We start from the raw sequence: 24,359 nt of genomic DNA on the forward strand, positions 1-24,359 counted from the left end.
CCTGAGAATGATCTCACGCTGTTAGTGTGCAGAAAAATTAAACCTAATGCCCTATCAGTGCAAAAAAAAATCGTATTTAATCAAACCGTCCGATAGTTGTCTAATACAATTTCCAAGCATAGGATCGATCTGAAATTTTCCAGATAAACTCATTATGAATAACAATGTATTCTGTCAACGAAATTTAACAATAAATCTTCTTAAAAGCACGATTTCGAAATTATTCTTTGATTAATTAAACACAGAGCGTTGGTAGCTCACTGCCATTCTACGCCTATGTTCCAAAACTGACAACTAAGAAAAAGGCGATTAAATTAGCGATCAAAAGAGAAACATGTAGTTTTTCATCAGAAAAATTCAATTTTCGGAAGATTTAACGAAAAATGCTCAGTGGGAAAATCTGATAGAAATCGGAAAATTCTGAACATATTGGTCCAGCCACCATACACACAAATGATGTTGTCTATTCATTTTGTTTACGTAAGTGTGCGCTGAGAGCTTTCTGGTTAAGCGGGCGACTTCAAGTTTTACTAAAATCGGAAATGGAAGAGCGCACCATGTTTTAAGTTTTTGGAAGCGACGACAGCGATGAATAGTTTTACAGATCTCACTATTGTAGTTAATAATATCGTATCCATATCTAAGTTAATAAAACTGTCTCTTTCCACAAAGTTAATATTTCCTTTTTTGGTTATTTTATTAGTGGAATAGTTATGCGTATAATTTCAACAATGGGACAAACAGGTTTGATATAACAGGTTTTTCATCATCAACAATATTCCGTATCCGATATCAAAGATCAAAGAATCGGCACACTTATTGTTATGGAAATGGGCGATTTGAGCCTAGGTCTGTGACTTTCGACTGGCACGACCCATTCTCGTTGGAAAGGACTGGTTGGTGTGTTCCGACTTACAAATCAATTCGCTTGGATGACACAGGAGCTAAACACAGAGAACAGCAACAAGACAATAGTTGATTCAATTCGAAGTTTGTTTAGTTATGACTAAAGCGCGCTGACAGGAGATCGTTTTAAAGGAGTGGATAAACTATAGATCAGACACTACAGTCTCTGACACAAATATGCGGCAAATTGTATCCTTGGACCGGTGTTCACAGACAGTCCGCCAAAACAGTTTTTGGATTAAATTTTTTTTGCAGTTAGGCATGAGCTACAACATAATAAAAGCATAATATTACTAAATATACAATACTTATTACATACGGAATGTCTTCCAATCGTTATGTTTCCAACGGATAATATGTGAAAGTGTGTTCGTTTATCATGAAAACACAAGGCCTTGATACTTTTTTTTGAGAATTTAACCAAAATGTGATTCTAGTTCATCAACCTTAAAGAGTACCAAAATTGGGTAAACTACCCTACATTTTGACTGCTACTTATTAATGCAGGACCCAAAACCTTGATTAAACTCAATTGTAAGATTGTAGACCTGAATTGCTGGTATAAAAGTATGAATTCACAGAAGGTTGATAAAATCGGGTACAAAAAGTTCATAAAATCGGGGGTGCATAAAATCGGGGGTGCATAAAATCGGGGGCGCATAAAACCGGGAGTTTATAAAAACGGGTCGAAACTGTATTGGTATTTTTGGAAGTTGAAGTTGTAGTACAAATAGATTTAATTAAACAGTTGAATTTACTTAAATTTAAGCAATATGTTTAATTTGAATAAATTCCAACCTCCAACTCACACCACGTCTCTTTCTTCTCTCTCTTCCATTCTCACCGCACTTTCCTGGATGAACACATAAAATATTTTACATTTTGCTGGTTTATGATTAGATCTTATATTTGAAGGTGATTAAGACGATTGCCCAAATTTTTCATACGGTAATTTCGGTAAACCGGAAGTCGCCATCTATAATTTTAAAATGACGCCAACCGTTTGTCTGCTACTCGTCAAAACCATTCCGAAAATACTTATGTTGATTGAGTTGTAGAGAATCTCGCTAAGCCGGAAGTCGCCATTTGGGATTTGAAAATGGCGCCAAAAATCAATTTTCATGGAAAACCTTGCGGGGAAAGTGCAGATTTATTTATTTCTGGCACCTACTCGTCAAGACTATTCCGAAAATACCCGTATTGATTGAGTTACAGTGAATTTCGCTAAACCGGAAGTCGCCATCTTGGATTTCAAAATGGCGTCAAAAATCAATTTCTGGCACCTACTCCTCAAGACCATTCCGAAAATATCCATATTTATTGAGTTATAGCTAATTGTGCTAAACCGGAAGTCGATTTCAAAATGGCGTTAAAAATTAATTTCTGGCACCTACTCTTCAATACCATTCCGAATATACCCATATTGATTGGGTTATACCGATTTTCGCTAAACCGGAAGTCGCCATCTTTGATTTAAAAATGACGCCAAAAATTAATTTCTGGCACCTACTCTTCAAGACCATTCCAAAAATATCCATATTGATTGGGTTATAGCGAATTTCGCTAAACCGGAAGTTGCCATCTTTGATTTCAATATGACGTCAAAAATCAATTTCTGGCACCTACTCTTCAATACCATTCCGAAAATATCCATATTGATTGGGTTATAGCGATTTTCGCTAAACCGGAAGTCGCCATCTTTGATTTCAAAATGACGTCAAAAATCAATTTCTGGCACCTACTCCTCAAGACCATTCCAAAAATATCCATATTGATTGAGTTATAGCGAATTTCGCTAAACCGGAAGTCGCCATCTTTGATTTCAAAATGGCTTCAAAAATCAATTTCTGGCACCTTCTCCTCAAGACCATTCCGAAAATACCCATATTGTTAGGGGGTGGGCCATAAGGAATCTTCCAGACCCGTCTCTTCCATCGTTCCGAAAATCTTCTAAGTCTTTTGCATTCAAAAGGCAAAACGCCCGCATTTCAATAATATGGATATTTTCGTAATAGGATAACTGAGTAAATGACAAATTTCTGAGCGTGACGCCATTTTGAAAACAAAGGTGGCCGTTTAGTTGAATTCTTCAAAACTCAACCAAAATAGGTATTTTTGGAACGGTCAAAAGCCCGCCATACGCCAAAAATCAATGTCTAACATCATTTAGAAATCCAAGATGGAGACTTCCGGTTAAGTAAAATTCGCAATAACACAATCAATATCAGTATATTTGGAATGGTTTTTGTGAATAACTTCTAGAGATCGATTATTGGAGCCATTTTGAAATCAAAGATGGCTATTTCCGGTTTAAGCGAAATTCGGAATAACCCAAGCAGTATGGGTATTAGGGCATTGCAAAAAAAATTTTTTTTTTGATTTCTCAAAAAATATTGTGACAAATGTCAAAATTACAATTTATACCTCTTTTGAAAAGAAATAATCTTAATATTTGGATGGAGATATTTTTGTTTCTAGGAAAATACGGGAAAGTGGGGTACTGGGTCATTTTGGCTCCAAAATCCCATATTTTTAATGATTTTTCTGCTCCGTGATGCAAATCATACATATTTTGCAGTTTTTCTAATGTGAAAAAATCTCAGAAATCGAACGGAACCCTTTTGACCTTAGTCCGAATGCGAAAAGTTGGGGTTATAGGGCCTTTTGTCATTCATATTAAATTGTATCATTTTCTCATGCATATATCTCTATTATTCTTCAACCAATTTTCATAAAATTTAACTTGTTGAACGTGTAAAATTCTGAGAAATATAACAAAAATAAAAACGTTAAAGGTAAAGTTCAGAAACATCAAACTTTTTGATATTTACTCTACAAATCTCATTTTTTTCATTATTTGTCCTAATACCTCAACTTCCCCTAATTTTCCAGGAATGAAACTTTTCTCATGTGATCCCTAAGCATATTTTACACTAAAAGTAGTAAATTAAATAAGAATTTTGTTGTTAAATGGAGTTAATATGTGCGATTTTATGATAAAAATGTGAAATCGACACTATATGTCAGATAATTTGATGTTCCTGAATTTTACCGGTAACGAATCTATTTTTGTTATAATCCTAAGGATTTTCCACGTCCAACAAGGTATAGCTTATGAAAATTGAATGAAGAATAATAGAGATATATTCACGAGAAAATGATGAAGTTTAATATAAATGACAAAAGGCCATTTAACCCCAACTTCTCGTATTCGGACAAAGGTCAAAAAGGCTCCGATCGATTTTTGAGATTTTTTCACATTAGAAAAACTACAAAATATGTATGATTTGCATCACGGAGCAGAAAAATCATTAAAAATAGGGGATTTTGGGGCCAAAATGACCCAGTACCCTACTTTCCCGTATTTTCCTAGAAACAAAAATATATCCATTCAAATACTAAGCTTATTTTATTTCAAACGTGTATAAATTGTAATTTTCTGATTGCTACTTCAAAAGTTATAGCATTTAATGTATTTTTCCTCCATATTTTCCCATAGTATCAATTTCAAAAAATTTCAAGCGATGTGGGCGGGGGTCTAAAATTGTCCAAATGATGTGAAATTTGGCATCTGAGCTTACTTTGACATTTGTCACAATATAAGAGGGGGGGCCTTCGAGAATTCAAAAAAAAATTATTTTTTTTGCAATGCCCTAATGAGTATTTTCAGAATGGTCTTCACGCGGAGATGACAGAGGTCGATGTCTGACGCCAGTTTGAAATCCAAGATAATCGGTTTTAAAAACATTTCAAATCGTAGAAAACAGGTCATCTACACGTGGCAATTGGTTTCCTTCGCTCTACTTATCAGTCATTATTAGCCGTTGTAAATCACACGACAGCAGCGCTTTCACACTGGAGTCATCTTAGTTCTCAAAATGGCGTCAGGTATCAATATTAGGCATCTACTCGATAATCCCGGTCCGAAAATACGCACTTGGATTTGGTTTTAGAAAATTTCGCTTAACCGGAAGCCACCGTCGTCGTAGTTTTCAAAATGACGTCAGACATCGATACTGGGCGTCTACTCGATGGGCTCGTTCCGAAAATACCCATATTGATTAAATTTTCAATAATTTTACCTTGCCGGAAGTCGCCATCTGAATTCTCAAAATAGCGTCAGATATCACTATTAGGTATCTATCGGATGAGTTTGGTTCGAAAATATTCACATTATTTGGGTTTTTTGCATTATTTGGGACGCCATTTTGCACGCCATCTTGGCGTGCAAAATGGCGTCAAGTCGTTATTCCTGTACCGAAAACACCGATATCGTTGCACTGCAGGCCAAACATCCGTCTTCTCCACTTTTTCAAGTATCTTCGAAGTTCTTTGCATTCAGGCCCGTGTGCAGAAAATTCTGAAGGGAGGGGTTTGGATTTTTTTGTTCTTTATATGCCGTTAAGTCGAACCGAACTGAGCGCTATAATTATTTTTCCTGGTGTTTTCAAAACCACAATTCATTTTTCAACGATTTACCATTACCATATAGTGATTTGTATGGAGTAAAGCTGTCAACTGCCCACTTAACCGATTCAGTGGAAACCAATGTGCGTGCTAACGCCCACGAGTCCGAATCACCAGAATGAGATCTGTGAACATTGTTCAACTCCGGATCGATACAACTTGGAAAGTGTGTGTCGAAGAGACAATGAAGAACATCTTTTTCGTCCGTCACATAAACACCATCTCCGGTTTTTAAGGAGTTGATCTGAAAATCATTTGATTTGGAGAGAATTTAATTTAACCTGCTAGCCTCGTTCAGACTAGAGACATTAGTGCATAGGTTTTGCCAGCCAGCCCGTTCTGCAGATCTAAGACATTTCTTATATGCACTACGAGCTGACCTGGAAGCCCTGGAGTCATCACGCTGACGCCGGTTCCAAGCTCTTCTCATAACTTTCTTCATTCTTTCAAGCTCAGCCCTCCACCAAGGGTCCATTAACTGATAGTCCATTACTCAATTACACATAAGGCTTGCTGCACCAAATCAAACATTGTGTTAATGCAAATAACAGTGATCATTATATGATGATAATCATCGACGAAACAATATGTCGAAAACCCAAGCTCGTTAAGTTTGTTCAACAACCCTTGGGAATAATATTCAAATCCTCTTTGAAGTAGAACTAGAATGATTGCATCTTTTCTCAGAGACTTATACATAGTAAAACTACCAAGCACCCATTTAATCGATTCGATTGTCACAATTAGACGAACAAGTGAACAGGGATCAGGACTGCCTGAAAGGAACTCAGGGGCAGTCGAAGCTGCCAGCTTCGTACAGCCAGGAAAGTGTCTGTAAAAACGCATTCTCCAGACTAGTTTGAGACTATAATAGCATTTAAATGATCAAATATGGTGTATTTATGAACAGAAAACGACGGTTCGAGCTCGTTCGGTGCGAGCCAGTTTGCTCAATCATGCGTAATACTGTCGAAGCAGAGAGTTATATCTAACACGTCTCCTCTCCCAGATAGTGCAAATCATACATTGAATATTTGTGCTGTTTAAATAGTAGTATTTAAATGTTTAAATAGTATTTTTAAGTTTAAATAGTATTTTTAGTATGTGTTTAATTGAATCACAAACGAACAATGGTCATAGTTTTTAATTTAATATCTATTGCAGCAAATGTGCAGAGTGCAGTCTATATAGTACTGATCCCAAGTAGCAATTCAAGTTTTATAGCACACTACAAGTGCATTCTAAGTTTTAAGAGGTGCTCCAAGAGTGCCATGAAATCTCAATTGTTACTAGGGATACGTGGCGATTTCATTCTTTTGACATTGAAAATGTCATACTGCACTATCTGAGCTGCGAGTCATTCTGAAATCAAAAATCTATCGATATGGCGTTTTTGCGTCACTATTTTGAACGTTAATAACTTTGTTATTTATAGAGGGATTTCCGTCTTTTTACCACCGAACAATTCTGAATAAACAGAAATTAAGTATAATTGGCCTGCGTTAAGCCAAACCGAACTGAGCGCCATCATTTTTTTCTGATGTTTTTCATGCCAAAATTCATTTTTGAATAACTTACCATTAACATAGAAATTTTATGAACACTTATATCCTTTCATTTGCTATTTGAGTTCCCAGAAATAAATAAATGTGGGTATTTCTAGAACTACATCAGATGCAATAGCGTTTTTAGAGAATATATCTTAAAATGGCGCTTGGTCCTCTTTGGCTTAACACAGGCCAATTGTTATATTGTTTTTGAATTTTGATAGCACACTATTGAAAAACAAGAATAAAAATAAATAGATCTCATATAAGGTGAAGTTTATTGAGGTACCGCGTGTTCGTTTGTATCAGTTCGAACAAGCGACATCTAGACGATAACGTCCAAACGGTGCGATAGGTACACCATAAATTTTCCCCAGTGTTGGCACATAATACGGAAAAGGGTGTAAGTTGTACTAGCACCAGTATTTTTTTTACTCAACAATGCGTAATAAGTTCGAGTTGTTTACACACGATGATTTTGAGTTTGAATTGAGTTCAACACTGCAGGGTGCGATGAATGTGTGCTGATTGTGACTTTGCGTTGGGAATGGAACAAATTATGCTTGTATGCGCGTGTGGTGAACGAGACGCTAAATAATAAGAGCCTATTGACACGAAAATTTTATATTTCGGGTATACGTGATGCTTTTAAATGATGGTGTAATAATAAGGTAATGTATAGTCGAATAATTGCGTAATATAGTGGTTTGATAAAGGGTTAATATATGCTCTATTCATGCGCTATCTGTGGTCCAACTATAAAGGAACTTATGGTCGTTCAATGATAAAGACAATGGTCCGTTGATTTGGATTCACATGGTCTACCCGAGCAGAGTCTGACAACAAAACAAAGTCCGACAAATAAACTTGATGTTGTGATGTTCGGCAAATGATTACTCAGGTTGCTGTCGTTTTGGTCATTTGAACGGTTAAAAGATCAAAATGGAGAGCAGCAAAATTGTCCTATGACATCCAACAGAAAACTAATTCTGAGAGTAAATCGAAAGGTCATTGAGATGTTGATTTTTTTTATTGCAAAATATATATTCACTTTGATGTTTTACCAAAGAAATATAAACATAGAAAATTCTTCAAAGAAACAGGTATAGCAAATTGACATCAAAATTTGATGTCATATTTAAAAAAAACTTAAAACTGATAGCACAATAAGATTTCAATTTGATGCTTTTTTCGAGAGTTGTCCTACTGGAGCTGTAGAGCTATGTTCTCGAAAGGGCTCCCCGTCAGAATTACATATTACAATTTGCAGACGAGACAGGCAATGGCGCCCAATAAAACACTGCTTTTAGCCAATTGTAGCGGGTCGTGATTCTGAATGTGATATTCACTGTACGGTTCAGGTATGTGCGGGCGTAGGGACTCGCGATCGCATGTATCATCGCGAACGGCTCGAACATTTGTACGTTAACGTGCTCGATCGCGTGTGCGTTTGTATGTCGCGTGTGCTAACGCGTATGTAACTTCGCGTGCATAAATTCAATTTTATAACCGTGTGCCTTTCGCATATTCGCGTGTGTTCTAGAATGATCGCGCGCGGATCGTGAATCTGATACTTAATCTTTCCTGTACGTGTGGTCTAGTGGGTATGAGCTTTATTTTTTGATTGCTGATTTTGATTGATGTTTAATTTACTTATTTCCTTTCGATTACTATTTGAGTTCTCAGAAAAAAACATCGATGTAAGTGTTTCTAGTGCAACAATGAATGCGATACCTACAAATGGTGCTCTTTGGTCATATTTTTTGTAGGTGTAGAATCCCACATACGTTGAAGATACTACTTAAGCACTCCATAAACTCGACCATCCATTATTTGAACATAACATACCCAGTCCCATATTTACGCATGGGTATAAGGGGCCGGGGCCATGGGCCTCTGGGTTATGGTGTCCCGCACTGACGATAGATGTGAAATCATATCGGAAGTCTATCTTCTCATCTCGCATAAAGCCGAAGCAAAAAAAAAATCGCTACGCTATTGACATATGTGAAGAATCCTCCGGTTACACAAGGAAATGAGTCAGCCAAACGAAACAAAAGTGCCTGTTTTACGGGATAACCCTATTTTGATTGATTTTAAGAAATAAAAATATAAAAGTATGGAGTATTCAAGGACCCTCGCAGTGAAAATCAAGAAAAACCATTTAATGCATATTTTGTTCGTACAAAACTCAATATTAAGTTAGTAATTTTTTTCTTGAAACTACACTTAAATACCTTTCATTTGACCTATAACCCATGAAAATCGGTTTAGTGGTTCAAAAGTTATAAATTAAAAAAAAAATCAACTTTTGAAAAATCACAATTTCATGAACCCGTCTAACGTGGAAAGGGACACCCTAATGAAGAAATAAAAAAATATGCATCTAATATTTTTCGGTAAACGATTATACCAAATATTGCAGAATTCTGAGAGATCGTATAACTTTTCTTCATGGAATTGCTGATATCTTGAGCGTTTTTTTCAAAAAGACATATCTGCAATGAGTGACTCTCTTTGTTTACTTTCTCTTTCGATTTGTACGGCGTCACTTTAGCATTTTTCACTTATTTTGCCGTACAGATCGAAAGACGGTGGTTTTGACTAGCATATTATGCAAAGAGTTGAGGGATAAATGTTAAAACGACCGAATTATTAACAGAAGAGAAAGTAAACAAAGAGAATCAGTCATTGTAGATATGACGTTTTGAATTAAAGGTCTAGATATATAAGTTATATAACATAATACAGCACATTTTCCGAATTTTTTTTTTGGTGAATTATAGAAGAAGTTAGGGAATTAATTCCGAGAGAAAAAAAAACAAACTGGTGTCTTTACAAAACTATTGAGAATGCTATTTGATACAACTTTGTTGAAGACAAGACACCTTTAAATTTTCAGTATATAGAGTATAAACCTATATTTACGAAAGTTTCTTAAATCCGATTTTCTTCATTCGTAATCATTAATAATGAAGTAACATCCCCTCCGATAGGCTTGGCTAGGGATTTGTTCAAAAACTCAAAATTGTTTTTGGAGCTGGTGGCCATCCTGTGCTACCTTAGCCCTGTCACTAAGTTAGTCGGACTCTGATGAAACGCAAATTCCATAAGTAATTTAGGAACCTAAGTTAACGGGTATTTTTTTGCAAAAAAACTTAATTTAAGTAGATATCCGGAATTCATATAGCATTTAAGTATTCAACAAAGTTGTTTGCAATAACATACTCAATAACTTTATTGAAGACATCTAAACTTTAACTATTTTTCGAGGTCTCTATGACTACTTACATACGATGATTAGTAAACCACATTCGTTCGTCAATAGATGCGCTGTATTATGTCTTTAAACTTCTTGGAAGACACAAAACCTTTAAAGTTGATGGTGACCTGAACCGCAATTTTTTTTAACATTTATTACAGTTTGCATGACTAGTATACAACTTGTATAACTTGAGAATGATGCAAAATCTAATTATGTCGTTCAATTCAGCATTGAAATGCCCACCATAGTAACTGTAGTTTTTAAATCAATAATTCCTTATTTTATAATTGATAAATCATCAAATCTAACGCTCATAAAATCGATTCTGACGAATTATCGATAAACTGAGAACGACATTTTTCACCATTTCCTTTCTCTTAGTATTTTCCCAATACTAAGACTCTATACTCAGATATCTAACCTAGTGACGTGACTACAAAAAAAGCTATTCTCACGAGTGCGCGTCGTTAGGCATGCAAACGTTATGTGTAATGGACGGGGGCATAATGGACGACAGGCGTCAAGCGTCATACAAAAATGATGTAGCTCTTGACGTGACTGCTACCCAGTTTCAAAAGAGTGGATAAAACAGGACTGAGGAATTTCTCACTCTATATCAGTCAGAGCTGCCAATATGGTGCACCTAAGAGATCCGATCAAGTATTGGGAAGTTACATAAGAACAGTATGTATTTTTGTGCTTCATTCATCGTTCGCTAGTCGAATGAGAAGCATGTGGATGCACGGTCAGACGGTGCTTCAAGAAGAAGGTACTCGTTGCAGATGCTATGTTCGTTAATCTTCATTATAGCTGTACGCACACGAGGCGACAGGACACACGCCACAAATAATATTTACCATAGATTTTGTTCTACCTATTCCAACGCGGCAACAGCAACAGCGTTGAAATAGGTAGAACAAGATCCATATTTTTGTGGCTTGTGTTCTGTTGCCTATGACGGATCGCTTTTTCAAACGCATTTTATGTACCTTCTGAATCACTATAGTAAAGGGCAATGCTTAGATTTCAAGTATCAGCCCTAAGAGCAGTAACGACACACCGGTTATGTCCCAGAAATTACACACCTATCTTTTTGGCGATATTTCCATTCTTGGATTTTTAGCAGGATACTTCCTCAATACGTTGTTCAAAACGAAACAAAATCCTTTCTCGCACCAAGAAATATCGATGTCTTGGAATGGTCTGCAAATTATTAAGCTCTCAATTGAAGTGTGATTTGCGAATAATAATGGATGATTCGGTTGTATGCAGTATAATTATCTAGTATGAGTTGTTTGTATATTAATTCATTTAAAAATAAGAAACAAAGCACTAAAACCAAAAGGTGGCACATGTGACTTGTTTTAGTCCAATGCATCACCTAAAAATCTATTTCGCTTTGATTTGGACCGTAAAACTATTATTCTATGATTTTCATTGTGTACCGTATACTTATTTCGCATTGTACTGTATAAAACATAGTAAAAACTTTCCTTCTTTATTGCATGAGCTGTTCTCCGATAAAAATATGTTCATAGACAATTCGTGATAGTGATAAGTGATTCATGTTTTGTTTGAAGTTTCGTTTCGCTGTTACATGCGAGTTAACTTTTTCTCCCCAGTCCTGCTATAGTATTGGGTCTTGTAATCAAAACAAAGATATTGGCATCAATATAGTTAAGCGCACTGCATTGTCTTTTTTGGGTAACATCGTTTACCGTTAAGACGAATCAGTATCAGTTCTGCTCCAAACATGGTTACCAAATGACTGGAAGGAAGCAAGTCTGAACTTAGTAATATTTACTAAATTTGACAGTTGCTCCGTAAGTTATTATCAAACAGTTCCAGGTTAATTTAATGACACACTTCATTTGGTTGAAATATTTACAGAATTTTAAACAATCTGTACACTCTTTCCACTCGACTTCTCCCCCTTGTGTAATCGTAAAACCTTCACCGATTATCCATTGCATGTTATTTGAAAGTTTTGCATGTATTCTTGCGATTATTCTAGCAGTTAAGTGATTGTTGAAAATTAATATCAGTAATAACCATGCATCTCCATTGGCAATTTATTGTTTTTATACACCTTATCGCAAGTTTTTGTGAAAATAGCTTAGATTCATTTTATAGAAAAAATTAAAAGCATTCGAATGAGTACAGCACGATTGCGGACACTTTCAGGCATCGCTAATATTTTAGCATTAAAAGTTCGTGTTTAATAAAAGTTCATGACAAAAAGCTGACAGATATAACCAAAAATTTTGACAGAATATTTCTGACAGCTCAGTTAATACGTTAATATTTTGACTTAAGTCCGGATCGTCCCACTGTACGACGCCATCACTACCGAAAACCTATATTATGTCTATCGTTCATTATACCTAGAGCTCACTCGATTCTTACAGGTTTTTCTTACTGAAGTAACCCAAAGTGACAATTGTCAAGCAAAATAACGATTCCGAGAGTCGATTAGTTTGGTGACGCAGTCACTATGACTAGAAAAAAATGACATGGGCATCTCCCAAACTATTGGTGACTAAATGATGGAATTCTACGATAGAAGTAATTTTGAAATCCATGATGGGAACTTTAGATTACCGAAAATCAGTGAAACCCTTCATCGTTATGGGTGGTCAGTAGATAACAGAAATTGATGATTGAGGCCATTTCGAAATACAACATGGCGGCTTCTGACAATCGCAGAACACTTCAAAACTATATCAATATGGATGTCATTTGATAGGAGGTGGTCAGTAGATGACGGGAATCGATGTTTGAAGCCGTTATGAAGTGCTAGATGGCCACTACCGATTATCATAAAACAATTGAAACAATACGAGAATGAATTTCATTTGAACTATATGACCCATACACAGGTTCATTCTTAGAATATTTTAAACTAGAACACAAAGGTGATCAAGACCACCCAGCAATTCAAAAACTAACTAAAAACTTCAGGACTAACTTTCCAGTTTTGATCTGATCATAAATCACTACATAGTTAATGCCTTCAAAAATTCATCCCTACTTAAAAAGGACAAATTTAAAAAAATCAAAATGATCCCGTCATCTCGCAACGCCGGTTGATTTTAGAATTTTAAAATAATACGGAACCCCAGATGAATAGATTTTTGCAACATTTTTCTTAAAACTGATCCGTTCGACGGTCTTGGTTTCAGCAACGAAAGTAAAAACTCAAAATGTCCATCAAAACAAATCAAACAAACTGTACTCACCATGCTCAAGACTCTGATTGCAGCAGCGCAACGCCTCATCCAGCGCATTGTTCTCCAGATACCGCTGGGCTTCATCGTTGAACTCGGCAGCCTTCAATTGTGGTCCCCACCAGCGTTCGACCAGTCGCCGGACCAATATATCCTGCTCGAAACCAACCACACTAGTAGTGCTACTACTGCCGCCACTACTACCACTACCACTAGTAGTATCACTCACACCACTGCTACTGCATCCCACTGCTCCTTCTTCATCTTCTTCTGCTGTTTTCTCGAGCGCCACCGCCGGAGCCAGTTTTGCATGGTTTTGCATCAGCGCCGTTGATGACGTAGCCGTTGACGATGCCAGCGAAACCAGCGTCAATCTGGACGCGTTGCGCCTTGGCGTGGTACTTCCCAAAATTGAACCCAACCCCAGCTGCGAGCTGGCCGAAATTGTCGGGAACTTTTGATTGCATACGACACATTCGCTGTGACCGAAGCAGCACTGCCGACAGAAGGTATGCCCGCAGGTCGCCGTGATCGGGTAACGCAGGACATCTTCGCAGATGGGGCAACAGAGTGGATCAACCGAACCGACGATGTCGATCCGGTTCCAGCCATAATCTGACTCGCTATTGCGCTTCGCGATGACGGTCTCAACAAGCGAACTCGTCAGAAGTTTCATTCTTTCCACCGGAATCAATCCGGACTCAAGGAACCGACTGATGTGGACATAAACGTCCAGAGCGCCTTTCAGGCGACCAGCCTTAGCCAGGGAATCCCCGTAACCGTAGTATAATGATAAAGTGTGCTCTCGGAGGCTGTCGCTACTCGGCAACGTCTCGCTGTCCTCCCGAGACTCGTGCCACTTCCGTACGAACTGCTCTAATCCAAGCTCGTACTCACTCATAAATGCATCCTTTTCCGGATCTGTCATCGCTGCCATCCTACCGTGATTTAATAATTTTTACCGCTAACTATTGACAATTAATCTCTCTCTCTCACCTGGCGGGCCCAACCACTATTTTCGAAGTGTGCTCTGAATTTTTACCACTTTTCTTCTTCGCTTTCTGCGTTTGCCGTCCAACTCAACGTTACGAAACCAGAAATTTCGACGCATCGGACACGTGTCTGACCAGATTTATTCGCTCACTTGCACCAATTGCATAATTTCACCGGCAAATCACTTGGACCTACTGCCGACTGCTGCCGCTGATTTTCACTTGAACCACTTTACAGCATCATCTTCATCTTCATCGCCCTCATCGTAATCTTGGGCATGCAATCGGATCAACCCGTGGCTGACACACGGTGCACTATAATTACTATTAGATTAGATGGGACGCACCGTGAGTGGAATATTTTACCCTTCAACGAGGATTCCTCTTCAGTGAATTATTTCTAATTTAATTCTTCTTCAAAACTATACACATACACACACGCGCGTTGATCTTCACGCACTCTATATATTCCGCCAGCCAGATGAGGAAAATGCTCTTTCTGCACTTGACTTTCCGCACTTGGAAATTCAATTAACCCGGCTGGAACTCTCTTCGCCGGTGGGCGACAGCGATTCCCCAGGGGGTAGTACTAGTAGGAGGAGGAGGAGGATCAGGAGGTTGCTATCCGCACCACTACCGTACTGCTGATAGTAATAATAGCGATGACTTGGCGGATTCCTGCGTTTGCTGAGCTACGTGTTGTCGTCGTCGTTATTTCCAAGCTGGAATGGGTTAGAAGAAGAGAAGAAAAAACAGGAACTTGTCAGTAATAGTTAATGGAAAAATGATGTCTTGAGTGAACCACTTCCACTTCTGCAGTGGGTGGTAGATTGTACTATGGTACAAGGAAAAGTGGGTGCATTAATGATGGTTTTCTGCAATTTTCACTCGTGCGGAGCGTGGAAATACGCGATCAGCCGAGACATCGCCGGCGTGAAAAGTGGCCGTAGACGATTGTATTTTAAGCGTAAGCTGTCGGTGGATGTTTGCTGAGTTTGAAGCTTAAACTGTTGTGACAGTTCCTCTGTCTTGTTGGTGGTGTGTTATATGGCCGCGGCCGGGATTACAAATGGATTAATTTCGGTTCAGAGGCAGACATACCGACATTTTTCGAATACGCTGACAATTTTGCGAGAGTTATCATGTCCGTCTAAATGCGCTTTCCATTAGCAGATGCAATAACCTAGGCAGTCAATGATTTGTAACGCGTTTTTGTCGTATTCGCAGGTAACAAATTTAACAATCGATCTAAGGAAAACGGAAAATTTCTTAATTGTGTTTTTTTTTGGGTCATTCCGTACAAAGCGACCAAGGCGCATAGTTTTGACCTTCAAGAATTTGAACATATTGTAGAGTTTAGTTCATCTAGGTCAATATATAAAAATCTAAATTTTGTATCGACTGAACCACCTCGGAACACGGGAGCATCTATTCAGGAAACTGTATAGCAATACCAGTGTACTGAAGAGACAGTCTTCAGGAGCTGTGACCTGGCTGGTGGATTATTTAATTAATAATCCACAAACCGGGTCACACCATTAGATTTGAATTACCAGTCTAAAAGCCACCTAACAAAGTCAGTAGCATCCAGCCATATATCGAGTAAAGATGGATGACCACAGTTTTATTTTTCTATCCCCTGTCTCGTCTATCAATTTCTTATATCTACCTTTATTTCTATTTCTTCCTTCGTATTCTTTAAGTTATCACTTTTCGCCGGGTTCTAGGCCCGTGCAGAAGTCAACTCTCCTGAAAAAGGTCCAGCCGATGGTAAAATTTTAGTCCAACAAGACTCTTCATCGAAGACTCCAACTTTCCGTTCAAAATCATATACATTGTACTCAGTCGGTTCATACCTGATCTACTAAGTGTTCTTATGAAACATTAAGCTGTGACAGATATATCGAAAGTTAGCCCCTATTAGCTCAGAATTGTGATATCCTGTTTGAAACAAGCAAATGACTTTAATGGCCACAAGTATTTCATTAGGGACACCCGAGTATACATGCTCACCCACAAAGTTGAGATCGACGGTGTGGTCACCGATTCGAGCGCGTCGTGTGCGTATACACTCAAGTTTTTTTTACGCGGTTTTTTTTGCGCGGTATTTTTTACGCGGTTTTTTTTACGCGGATTTTGAAATTTACGCGGTTTTCATTTACGCGGTTTTCATTTACGCGGTTTTCATTTACGCGGATTTTGAATTTTACGCGGTTTTCATTTACGCGGATTTTGAAATTTACGCGGTTTTCATTTACGCGGTTTTTGAAATTTACGCGGTTTTCATTTACGCGGATTTTGGAATTTACGCGGTATCCATCAATGAGGTTCCCTTTATCGCGGATTCTTAAATTTAAGTGGTCTTCATTTACGCGGATTTTGAAATTTACGCGGTTTTCATTTACGCGGTTTTCATTTACGCGGTTTTCATTTACGCGGCTCGTATCCCCCGCGTAAAAAAAAACCTGAGTGTATATTGAAGCATGGTATTTGCTGTTTCAAAAACCCGTCGCTACAGTGAGTGAGGATAGTGAATGGCAATTGCACAAAACGAGACGAAACTGTATCGAGTGACCGTTGATGGGACTACTTTACCTAATTACGTCTTGTTTGACAATGTTCGTCGGCCTGTTCGGCTATTTGAAACGAACTTTATAGGATGACTTCTGTGTGGAACAGCAAATTGTACCTCTGGCCCAAATATAGTTGCCCCGGGAGCTATCGCGAGCGACGAACCAAAGTTCTGGTTATATCTTTCCGGCATTGACCCGCAGGTACCTGACGACACCGTACTGCAAATGGTGCGTACGAGACTGGATTCTGAGGAAGTGAAGGCAGACAAGCTGGTTCCTAGAGGCAGAGAAGTACGCACACTGAGCTTTGTATCATTTAAGGTGAGCATGCCAGTTAGGCTTAAGGCAAAAGCAATGTCAGCGGATACATGGCCATTAGGTATTCGGTTTCGCGAATTTGAGGATACAGGACGAGCCGGTTAGAATTTTTGGAGACCTCCGCACACCCCGATTCCACCCCTGATCACTGTGGAGATGCCGTTAACATCCAAGTAAGCTTCGATTCTCATCGATCCATTCATATCACACACTTGACCTCTGAAGATTTCCTGTCCGTCTACTACCAGAACGTCCGTGGAATGAGAACGAAAACTCAGACCTTCTTGATTGCCCTTACTTCCTGCGATTACGACATTATTGTCCTCACCGAAACCTGGCTACGCGATGATATAGTAAATTTCGAGCTTACGACGAACTACGCTATTTATCGTTGCGATCGTAATTCTTCTACCAGCCATCTACGCCGCGGAGGTGGTGTTCTTATTGCGATGGAACAGGTTGTCGTACGCGTTTCCCTGCCGGGTAGGTCGTTATTTATTTGCTGCATTTATCTGAGGCCGAACAGTGATCCTGACTTGTATAACGTACACTCCTCCGCGGTTCAGAGCATTCTTGACAAAGCCAGCAGGCGAGACAATGTACTAGTTGTTGGTGATTACAACCTTCCTCATCTCCGGTGGTCTTTCGATGACGATCTTAAGTGCTACATTCCAGAAAATGCGACATCGGAGCAAGAGACGGCCATTGCAGAAACTTTGGTCTCTGATGGTTTATATCAAATCTGCTCTCTTAGCAATGTGAACGGACAGACACTCGATCTAGCCTTCGTCAACGACACGAACGTGTTCGAACCTGTCGAGCCCCCGACATCTATACTTAAGGTACACCCTCACCATAAGCCTTTCGTTTTAAGATTTGACGCGTGTTCTAACGACGGCGACGATTTTGATTCAACTAATGACGACCTCAACTTTGATTTTACTCGATGCAACCTCGATGAAGTCTCATCGGCCATTGGCGCAGTCAATTGGCACGATATGCTGGATGGAAATGATTTGGATCAGGCAGTTTCGGCGTTCTACGAGGCCATATATGGAATTCTTCGCTGCAATGTTCGTAAAAAACGTACCACTAAAAAGTAGTCTATAAGTACCCGTGGTGGAACGCTGAGCTTGGCCAGCTGCGCAACGTACTACGGAAGCAACGTAAGCGATTCTTACATCACAGGACCGACGACAACAAAGTTATTCTTCGACAAATTGAGCTGCATTATGAAACAGCCCGAAACAGTGAGTATCTCAACCAAGTCCAATGCAACCTGCGGAATAATCCCTCGACATTCTGGAAGTTTATAAATAGCAGAAGATGCTCCTGGGGTATTCCAGAAAATGTTTATCTTCGAGACAAATGTTCACAGTCCACAGCCGAATCGGTGGATCTTTTTGCAGATCACTTTCGAGATGTATTTACCAGCCCTCCTGTCTACCCATCGCAAGACTACCTTGAAACATTGCCAACCTATAATATCAGTCTCCCCTGCCCTAACGTAAACGATGCCGATGTTTTGATAGCTTTGTCCAGTGTTGACCCGTTGAAAGGGCCAGGTCCGGATTGTTTGCCCCCTTTGTTCATAAAACATTGTGCCCGAGCGCTTTCTGTACCAGTAAGCATAATTTTCAAGCGCTCGATCACGGAAAATGTTTTTCCAAGTGTGTGGAAAGAAGCTGCTATAGTTCCTATCTATAAGGCAGGAAACACTCATAATATTCAAAACTATAGAGGGATCTCGCTTCTGAATTGTTTGGCCAAAGTTCTGGAACAATTTGTTTACAATGCGATGTACGCTGCATCTTCACACATAATTGATGAACGTCAGCACGGCTTTGTAAAGAAACGTTCGACAACTTCGAACTTGATGACGTACACAAGTTTTCTAGTTCCAGCCATCGAGAAGCGCCAGCAAGTTGATGCAATATATTTTGATTTCGCCAAAGCATTCGACAAGGTGCCGCACAACATTGTGGTTATGAAACTGCTGCGATTAGGATTTCCTCCGTGGGTAACCAGGTGGTTACAATCTTACCTTTCTGAACGATCCGCTTTTGTTAGAATCGGCACCACATGCTCAATCGTATTTGAAACACCAACCGGTGTCCCTCAAGGAAGTCACTTAGGGCCACTTATCTTTATATTATTCATCAACGATCTCTGCACCCGCATCAAGTCTGGAAAACTACTCTACGCTGATGATCTGAAAATCTTTCGCTCCATTGCTTCGGGACTCGATTCAGCTGTGGATACAGTCAATATTGAAGAGTGGTGGTCGCTGAATGGAATGCAGATCAACGTCGATAAATGTAAGGTGATAAGATTCGGTCGCTCGACAACTCTAAGGCGCTGCGAATATACCCTTCAAGCGTGTGTCATCGAGTGCATGGAATCTATCCGTGACCTGGGAGTGTTATTTGACAGAAAACTTCGCTTCGCCGACCACATCACAGCGACAACGGCTAAAGCTTTTGCAACATTGGGTTTTTTGAAACGAAACACTGCTGACTTCGAGGATTTCTACACTCTGAAATCTATATACTGCGTATTGGTCCGTAGCATTTTGGAATACGCTGTACAAGTGTGAGGAAACGATGACACAAAGCAGAAGCAAACAGCCTCTGGCCTTAGAAATTTGAGATCAAACGAGAAGCTTCCAGTGCCTCCAGGAACACCAAAATTCTAAGTAGCAAAACACTTCAAGCAGTAATTCAACTTAGCGCAGAACAGGTTGGGAATAGATTGGGCACCGGGGACTTTGTGTTATCGCGGAACCTTTCCCGGTAACCAGAAGACTTCAATTCTCACGGTGCAGCATAGTGTTATCTTCTCGATGATAATCGATCTAACCTTCTCCATAATCTTTACTATAGCTTCAAGGAGGTTGCCCTATATTGTTAAAATTTTAGTATCGTGCAACTGAAACACGTTTGTTATTTATTGTTTTAGCTACTTTACATTCCAAAACAACACAATTTATCGCGATAATGTTGAATAGGACTGAAAGGGCCGTGAGTTGGTCTACTAGCGCCTTTGGCGGAATCTCAGTGTTGTGCCTCTTCTTAACGAAATCTCTATACCCTTTTCCGTAAGCCAATTGAGAATTGCATTAGTGTAATGCTCCGACGCAAAATTCGACTTAAACTGTGGAGCGTTAATTTGCTTCTTACACAAAGGCGGAAAGATTACCGCTTTTATAGTTCCAGTAGTGTAAAAATGGTCACCTTCAAACCGCAGGAACGTATTGCTTGCCATACCATACTGTCTTCCGTTAAAATGACATTTTATTCGACTTTACGATATTCCTAAAACGTAATTTAAGCACATAATGAGTCATGCTGATTTTTATGTGTTGACCGTTGTTGAGCAATTTCTCTAAAATTGATTCAAATCCATTAAGTCTATTTTAAGTTTGCGCTTTTTTATCGGTGCTTCACGTGGAAGATGAAGAAGTTTTTTTTGCGGGGTCGTTGCACTGCCGTTGTGGATTTACGTGGTTCCAAAACTAGACCATCCATACGAGAAGTGGAGCGCTGACAGGTAAAATGTATCTCAAGCAAACAGATGTTCTTTCTGTTCAGTTTCACTATGAACGTGATGTTGTACTGATCGGATTCAAAAGTAATCGCGTAGCCGAACATTTTTTTCCGTTGACGTTTACATTAAGTGTGACAATGTAAGGGTCAAGATATTATGAAGAAAACGCAATCAACGACGACTACATGATCTGTCTCCGCATACACTCGACAGCAATTTTCGTCAGTTAATGTCACAATCTGGAGAAATTCTTCCCAGGTATTGACAACGGTGTTGGAGTTCTTAGAATGCTGCTGAAGTGCCCTATTACTTCCTTCTGGCTCTACCTGTGCTCAGACCACGCTGTGTACTTACGGCAATTAGTCTCCCACTTGTCAGTACTGCAAACAATCTACACTACGGGAAATCAGTGGGCTTTTCATTCACAAATTGTTGTTCAAGGAAGCAATCAAGGACTATTGCTTTTTTCGCCGTTCTTCATTGACGTTTGCTATGTCATACCTCCAGAGAGTAAACTTATACAGTGGAGACCCGATTTTATCAGCCCCCGATTTTATCTACCCCCGATTTTATCAGCTTTTTGACTCGATTTTATCAGCTTCATTTGAGAATTGATAGTTTGTAGTTTGATGGGCTCTAGCAGACGAACCAAGTTGAATCCTTTCTTGAGCATATATTTCTTATCTTAGAGATCTGAAAAATGCAAAAATAAAAATATCAATTTTTTTTAATTTTGCACTGTCAGCCCCCCGAAAACTTAAAGTAAATAATCAGAAAAGGTTGCGAGGTTATATCTAAGAACAAAAGAAGAATATTTTAAGAGCTTCGGTTTATTAAAAAAGATTAAGACAGAAAAATATATGCCTCGATTTTATCAATGTCCCTATTTTATCAGCTTCAAATTCGCCAAGGGGCTGATAAAAACGGGTCTTCACTGTATACGCTGATGATCGCCAACAATTTCTCATTGTACGGTCAACAGTGAATTTTTTCGGACCACAACGACACTTTGATGCTTTCTGTACCGGGTCATATCGCCACTCTCAGCGTGTCAAGTGTTTTATAACATCTTTTACACACAGAATCGTTAGAGAGTGAAAGTTACCAAGTACTTTGGTCCACTCCTGAACTCGCAACTGACAGTCAGAAAACATTACTCTCACATTATAGTACAAGCAAATGGAAAGCTCGGCTTCGTAGCTATGCTGCCTAAGTTCGACTCCTGCCAACAGAAGACAAAAGATTAGCCTGTAAGATTTTGAGCCTGTTTCTAATGACCCTGCAACTTCTAGTATTCTGATCTGTATATTTCACATCCTTGCTCTCACTTGAGCACTACGGCTCTAAATTTTCATAACTTTCCCTACTCAATAAACTCTAGCTAAAAATTTGAAAAAAAAAAAAACTGTTTTAATCCACATAGTGGTGCAATTGTGCCATTCTCATTTCTTTAAACTATGAGTCTATGGCTAGTTATGTTCGTTTCAATTATGGAAACATCTTTTACATTCTTAGTACACTTTACACCTGCACACAATAGTTTGCCAGCCACGAACCTGATGAGCTATGTGTCGACGGTGAAACACTTGAAACAAAAAATATCATACTTTATAAGCCTAATCAATGTTGTCTTCCTGCTAACTACGAACGAACCACTCCCCAGCTTAAGTCGGAATGCCTTGTGCTATAGCGGTGGTATAAAGATGATGGGGTTGAGAGGGGAGGGGTATGAGTGATGGATGGATGGGATGGTGACCTGAGGGGGGGGGGGGGTGCAATGAGGGGTGATCTAAGGGGAATTTAAATTGGTGGTGACCGGTGAGAGGGAGGGGGTGTAAATCTCTCCTGTTAAAACCCAGCAACCTTATGTCAATGCCGGGATCAGGTTGACGATTTTTAGAGTTATTGCATATCCTTTCTATATAAGAAATGCAAAAAGCTACGTTATATGTGCATGACCTCTTAGCTGACAATTAGCTAAAATATATATTTTCGAAATCTGGACGGATCTGATTTTTCAGATTTGGATGAATCTGAAGCTGACAAGTAGGGTGACAATGATTTACATGAAAAAAAAATTCGCAACCTACACCCCCTAGCGTCGTTCCAAATCATGATAAAATGACACTGTCCAAATTTGAGCGAAATCGGTTAATTCTAACCCCTCCCCCAAAGAGCTTAAAGTTTGTATGGGATTTTTGGCCAAAATGTATGGGGAAACACTCGCAGTTCACAAAATCACCGCTAGAGGTCGCTGCAAACTTCCGATCACTGACCTAGGAAGGAGTTAAGCTTTTGAAGATATGCTGAACAAGTTTGTCGAAGACTGTAAGACAATCCAACCAACCGTTAAAGAGTTATTAACGTTTAAAGTTGGATACTGCTGCTTAACATTCGCAAAGGGCGTACTCCGCTTATCTCATGTATGTGAACCACGAGTGAAGGTGGGACAAAGTTAGGAAAAACTCATATCTCTGAAACGATAAGAGATAGAAAATTATGATGTTCCAAAAAGTTGTAGAGGAATAAAAGGACTTTTTGGTTTCACTAGAAAGTTTCAGGATTTCTCCGCAAGGTGGCGGTAGTGAGCCAAGCAATTTAAAGGGAATACTCCTATCTGTACAACGGTAAGAGATGGAGCATTTGGATGTTCTACAAAGTTGTAGAGAAGCAAAAAAGATTTTCTTTTCTCATTTGAAAAATGCAGAATTCTACCACATGGTGGCGCCAGTGATCAAAATTAATTCAAGGTAATACTCCTATCCATACAATGGTAAGACATAGTGCAATCTGATGTTATGCGAAGCTATATAGTATTTCAAAGGCTTTCGTGTCTCGTTGTAAAAATAGAATTTAGGCCGCTTAGTGGTGCAAATAATCAAATTTTTTCGAATTTTTACTCCTATTTCTTGTGCAGAGATTCTTTTATTATACATAACATGTTACAAAGTTTTCTTAAGACTATCATGCTATGATAAAACCTATATTCTTAAATTTCTTCGTAACCCCATTTATATTTCTCCTGTTGCATTCATTTATATAGCATTTTTAATTTTTTTTAACTAACTATTGACTAACTCTAAGAGCGCTCTTGTCTCAGAGATGTCGTGTATAGTGCCGCGCGTCAGTGCTCGTTTATTACCTCTCGCAGAAGAAGCGTACACAATGCGCTGTGAATCCAGTTAGACTGGCATTGGTTGCACGATTGCAGGGCTGATAATTTGGTGATAAGTGAGAACTACTAAGGTCATTCGAATGCCAATTAGTGACTTTTTCATCAAATCTGGCCTCACTTATAACTTGAATCACTGACATATACCTTTTCTGATTCGCCTTTCCTGATTGTGTACCAACGTTTTAAGTTTCTTCTGGCGGTTGTATATTAGCCGTAAATGACGAAATCTAATTCTACACTAAGTAACAGAATATATTAATATACCGGCACTTCCACGCCAAGGTTTAACTTCCAAAGCTTTGGCTTAAAAACCGTTTTTAAAAAATGGAAACTTTCATGCAGG

At 38.9% G+C, this 24,359-nt stretch overlaps 1 protein-coding gene across 6 annotated transcripts in view; it reads right to left on the reverse strand.

Annotated features, from left to right (window-relative positions):
- LOC131692414 (LON peptidase N-terminal domain and RING finger protein 2-like) overlaps positions 1–24,359 on the reverse strand; it is a 298,979-nt gene that overhangs the window by 254,710 nt on the left and 19,910 nt on the right. For all 6 annotated transcript variants that reach the window (XM_058979444.1, XM_058979449.1, XM_058979445.1 and 3 more), the window contains exon 2: positions 13,425–15,126. In XM_058979444.1, coding sequence (XP_058835427.1) covers positions 13,425–14,349 — 925 coding nt within the window. In that variant the 5' untranslated portion in view covers positions 14,350–15,126. The remainder of the gene's footprint in view (positions 1–13,424; positions 15,127–24,359) is intronic.

The sequence above is a fragment of the Topomyia yanbarensis genome, chromosome 3, assembly GCF_030247195.1.
Source record: "Topomyia yanbarensis strain Yona2022 chromosome 3, ASM3024719v1, whole genome shotgun sequence".
NCBI classification, from domain to species: Eukaryota; Metazoa; Arthropoda; class Insecta; order Diptera; family Culicidae; genus Topomyia; species Topomyia yanbarensis.